Source organism: Dermacentor andersoni, chromosome 10, assembly GCF_023375885.2.
Source record: "Dermacentor andersoni chromosome 10, qqDerAnde1_hic_scaffold, whole genome shotgun sequence".
Classification (NCBI taxonomy): Eukaryota; Metazoa; Arthropoda; class Arachnida; order Ixodida; family Ixodidae; genus Dermacentor; species Dermacentor andersoni.
The window spans coordinates 35,528,939-35,534,055 of NC_092823.1; the positions used below are offsets into that span (position 1 = coordinate 35,528,939).

At 48.4% G+C, this 5,117-nt stretch overlaps 1 protein-coding gene across 1 annotated transcript; it reads right to left on the minus strand.

Annotated features, from left to right (window-relative positions):
- Positions 1 to 2,757: 2,757 nt before the first annotated feature.
- LOC129381870 (uncharacterized) lies at positions 2,758 to 4,083 on the minus strand. The gene has a single exon (XM_055065081.2). The coding sequence runs from the start codon at positions 4,081 to 4,083 to the stop codon at positions 2,758 to 2,760; it is 1,326 nt and encodes a 441-aa protein (XP_054921056.2).
- Between the last annotated feature and the right edge of the window lie 1,034 nt (positions 4,084 to 5,117).

Sequence of the window (5,117 nt, forward strand, 5' to 3'; positions counted from 1 at the left end):
ATATATCACTTTGGTCTCTTAAGAAAAAGAACCTACTAACAATCTGTTTCAAAAACAAATGTGTTAATCCTAGTCCTCCATTCTTCACCGAGTGAAACAAGTTACATCGGCTAGTTCTCTCCCAAGTGGATCCCCATATATATACTGCAAACACTCTGTGAAGTTTCTGCACCGAAATCCTTGCCATGCATAACACTTGTAGTACATAATACACCTTTGTAACTAAAAACAAATTGCAAACACTAGCTCTTGAAAACATCGAAAAATTATGCCCGCCCCACTTTTCTGTCTGATCTTTAACTCTTTTTACTTCTTCGATCCAATACGCGGAACTGTCACGATAATGTTGTAATGGTACCCCAAGATATTTTCCAGGGGTAACGCTCCAGTTCATATTACAAAAATACTCGGGTACCTGTGTCCAGCTGCCGTGCCATAAACCTAGGCACTTAGTCCAGCTGACAACACTTCCAGTTGTGGCGCAAAAAGAAACAACCTCTTTCATAGTGTTATTCACGCTTTCTGTATCACGGCAAAAAATTGCCACGTCATCTGCATAAGCCAGAACTCTAGTCTCAATTCCTGCGTAGATAAACCCACGAATAGATTGGCTTTTAATTATTTTCAAACAGAAAGGCTCCAAATACAAGGCAAATAAAAGAGGTGACAAACAGCATCCTTGTTTTACTGATGACTCCACTTTTATACTGGCGCCTAATTTCCTATTAATTACTAACTTTGCAGTGCAATCTTTGTACACCATTCTTACTCCATCTGTTATCACTGCATCGGCTTTAACATGTTCTAAGAGCAAAAATATGACATCATGGACGACTCTGTCAAAAGCCTTCTCAAGGTCAATTTGTATCATAGCGACTCTGTCCTCTCTTTCATCGCAGCATTCCAGTATGGTCCTTGCAGTATGTATATTCGAAAAGATCGATCTGCCTTTGATACCGCATGTCTGATGGGGGCCCACAAGTTCTTTTATAACGGTCTGCAATCGTCGCACCAGTACTTTAGTGTAAACTTTGTAGTCCGTTTTCGTCAAGCTTATTGGTCTGTAGGCTTCAACCGCCACAAGTCGCGCAGGATCTTTTGCTTTAGGAATTAAAATAACGTGCGATGTCCGAAAAGAAGGAGGTGCTTCCTTATTCTCGTACATCTCCCGTATCACGCGATGTAATGCTACAGCTATTTTACTTTTAAAGCACTTATAGAAAGCCCCTCCCAGACCATCAGGCCCCGGTGACTTGCCGGGACTAAGTTCATCAATCGCATCCTCAACTTCTGAAAGGCTTATTGGCCTGTCAATCGCTTCACAGACCTCGTCTGATAATGTTGGCATTAATGGCAAGAAGTCAGTTCTATACCTTTCGATATCACATGTCTTTTTTCCCATCAAACTTTCATAATAAGACTCAAAAGCGTGTTCAATCATTCCAACATCACTAGTGACTTCCCCTTGATAAGTTATTTCTGTTATTTCTTTGGAAACAGCGTGTTTCTTCTCGTCACTTATTGCTCGCTTGGTAGGCGTCTCCCCCATCCATAAACTCTCCGCCCTTGCCCTTAATATCGCACCCCTGTACTTTTCTTCATCCATGACTTCAAGTTCCGACTTAACTTCCTTGATTTCTTTCGAAAATAATCCAGGCGAAGAGCTTTCTTCGGTGAGCATGTATTTTAGCCTAAGGTGTAATTCCTTCTCACGCTCTTTTTCTTTGTGATAGACTACGCATGCTCTTTCAATCGCGGCTAATTTAACGTCTCTTTTGAAGAGTTCCCATTCTGCAATGAAGAACGCTGACGTAGTTATGCTGAGCAAATTTTCGAGCTTTTCTTGAACTGCTTTTTGAAAAACGTCGTCTTGCAAAAGCTTATCATTTAACTTCCATAAGTCTCAGCTGAATTTCGATGGTTTTTGTTTCTTTCCTATGGTTGACATAACGAGGCAATGATCGCTAAAACTAACATGTAACACTTGATAACTTGAAAATAACGGTACAAAGGTTAACGGAGCATAAATTCTGTCTAGCCTGCCATGACACTGACCTTGATAGTGCGTATACATGGTATCATTTCCGCTTGACAACACATAACCAATGTCTTCAAGCTCTTGTTGCCTTACAATCGAACTTAAAAGCAACGCACTTTTATCACAAACACTAGTCAACTTAGATTTATCTTCTGGAAAGCAAACACAATTAAAATCACCCAGTAATAAGACATGTCTTTCACAATTCAGGTACTGCTGAATATCACCAAAAAATACTTCCCGCTCCCGCGCTACGTTCGGAGCATAAACACATATAGCCCTCCAAGGCATCTCTGAAAAAGTAAAATCGCAGAGGACCATTCTACCATCCTGGGATGAGGTGACGGCTTCAACTACAGCAATACTGCTACGCAAAAGAATAAGGCAGCCCCCAGACCTACCCGCCGCATGACATACACTTACGGTATATCTAGGGCGGAAAACGTTAACCATTTGCTCCGTGCATTCATCAGTTGCAATTTTTGTTTCTTGAATGGCCAATAAGTCAATATTATTTTCAATAAGAATACGGTTAACTTGGCATTGCCTTCTACGCCCGCTAAGTCCACGCACGTTCAACGTCGCGACACAAAGACCAGTCGAAAAATTAGCTACCATTTAACGGGAGGAGAAACTAAACCAATTACCACACATCGTCCGTCTCACATCTGCTGCGATGACTCGACGGTCTACGGAGGCGGACCATGGTTTTCTGGACTTCATAGACGAATGACGACGGCCGACGCACATCCTGCCCACAAACCCCAGTCCCCAGACCCTAACAACAATTTTTCTAACCCAGGAACGCCTCCGCTCTGGGTTGTAGAACGGCGTTTGGCTGGAACGCCGGGCTTGGGCTTGAACGCCGGTCGGCGTCCCGGGGTAGCTTTCGGAGGAGGCTCATCATTCCCAGTCTCTTGATCCTTTTCATCTTGCTCATCCGCCTCTTCGTGAAGCCTCGTAGCAGGTGCACTACTTGACGTTGCCATCACGGTGTCATCAGTGTCATGCTCTTCGCCGGTCGTCACTTCTGTTGATGTGCACGTATCTTTGGCCTCTTTTACCTCGACCTCTGTTGAGTTAGTTGGTTCCACCGTGTCATACCATGGGTCTTTCCAGCCGTCCGATGACTCGTCTTCATTAACAGTCGTTGCCTTCTTCAGGGGCGTTAACGCCGAGGGCTGGGTCTCTTTCCCTTCGCCTGCAGCTTCCACTGCGTCGACCACGTCCATCAAGTGATCTGTGACATCTTCCTTCAATGCCGGGCCTGTCACTGTGGCATAGGTTCGGACGCACTGGGTCTCGTCGTGGCCGAAACGACGACAAAGCCCACAGCGTGGTACACGGCACTCGCGTCGTATGTGCCCGATGCCACGGCATCGGAGGCAGAGGGGAGCTCTGCCAGGGACGTGCACGAGCGCAACATCTTCCGCCACTCGCAGCTGGTGGGGCAAGTCTTCAGCGGTGACGCCTGCTTTCAGCTTAATAGTGACAGTACGGGTGGTTGACCCTTTGTCAACGCATCCTTGTACCCGCCACCTGTCCCTGGTGATCTCAGTCACCTTGCCAAAAGGCGACAAGGCAGTGCGAACGTCGTCGTCAGGTACACCATGAAGGAGCCAGTTGAGCTTGATACGGACGCCTCTGTCACACGGGTCGACGACCACACAGCGGTGGTCCTTGACATCAAACGCGTCTGCAGCGATAATCTTCTTTTTCCCTTCTTCGTCCTTGAAAGTCACCGCCCACAGATGGTTCATTTGATAAGCACCCAGTGTAACCACTTCCGGCATGAGAGACAGCCGTGTAAGAGCGTCTCGAAAATGTTCCACTCTGTAAGGCCTCGCCTTAACGTCACCATGTGAAAACACTGTATGCAGAACGGACGCACCTGTTGGCAGCGTTGGTAAAATCATTTGGTAGTCCTGACCTGGTTTCTCAGTTGACCTGATACCGCGGCCCAAAAGGGTCGCTGAAGCCACTCGCGAAGAGCCCGACATTCCGCGTCCGCTCACCTCGGTGGCTGAAGAGGAAGTCTCAGCCATGAGTTCGATCGTTCAAGGATGGACAAAAATGCCTCTACTGAACGCGGTGTTGCCTTACAAACGTGCCGTACAAAGCTATACTGCTGTGTGTATCGGTAATTATGAGCATGTAAATTACAGAAGTCGCATTTAAACGCGTAGCGAAGTAAGTTTCCGCTACATTCCTCCTGCGCTTTCCGCACACGCAGAGCCATCTTGCGGCAAACACAGAAGACCCCTCCTCTCAATGTACGGCGCAGCCCCGACAGGTCGCGCGCCACGCGCGCATTGAGGCTGCCCGGGGACCGGTGCGAGGCACGTCGCGGCCCCGACTCCCTCTACCCTGACGACGCTTCGCCGTGCTGCCTCACGGGGTGCAGAATCAAGCGTCCTTCCTTTCTTTAGATCCCTATCTATCTCTCTGCCCGTGCCGATCACGACGTTTGGCTGGTGTAGATCGTTTCCCCCTTCGAGACACCGAGTTCTTTGGTTCATTCCGCTTGCTCAGGTGCTCGTTTCGTTGCCGCACCGAACGCTGCGTTGCTCGACGCTCACCGCGTGATTGGTGGGTGCAAAGTCCGATGCGGGGCGCCTCGTAAGTGATCGCTGCGCCGTAGGGCATTGTTTTACACCCCTTGGCGGGTCGACGGGAATGCACTCGCGTTGCACTCTTGAAGGCGAAGCTTAAGCATCCTCCAATTTTTCATCGCGCTTTTAGAGCCCAGCTCTCAGGCGCCCGTTCCTTCGGCGAGCATCGGCGGCGGCGGCGTAACCGAGTGAACGAGCACAGCGAAAGACGAAAGAGCGAACGCCGAGTAGGATATGAAAGACGCGAGCCGCGCACGGCGGAGACCAATGAGAGCGGCGCCTTCAGTGACGTGCGATGCGTGCGATGCGTACTCGCAAGTGGTCTCATTCGGACCACTCATTTGGTACTCTCGTCGGCTTGCGTCAGCTCTCGCTCGCGCTTCCGGGCAATAATACTTGGTTTGGTCTTGTTCACCCTGGCTTCGATTCTCATGGTTTGCGATTGTTCTGTAATCTGATTCTAGGCA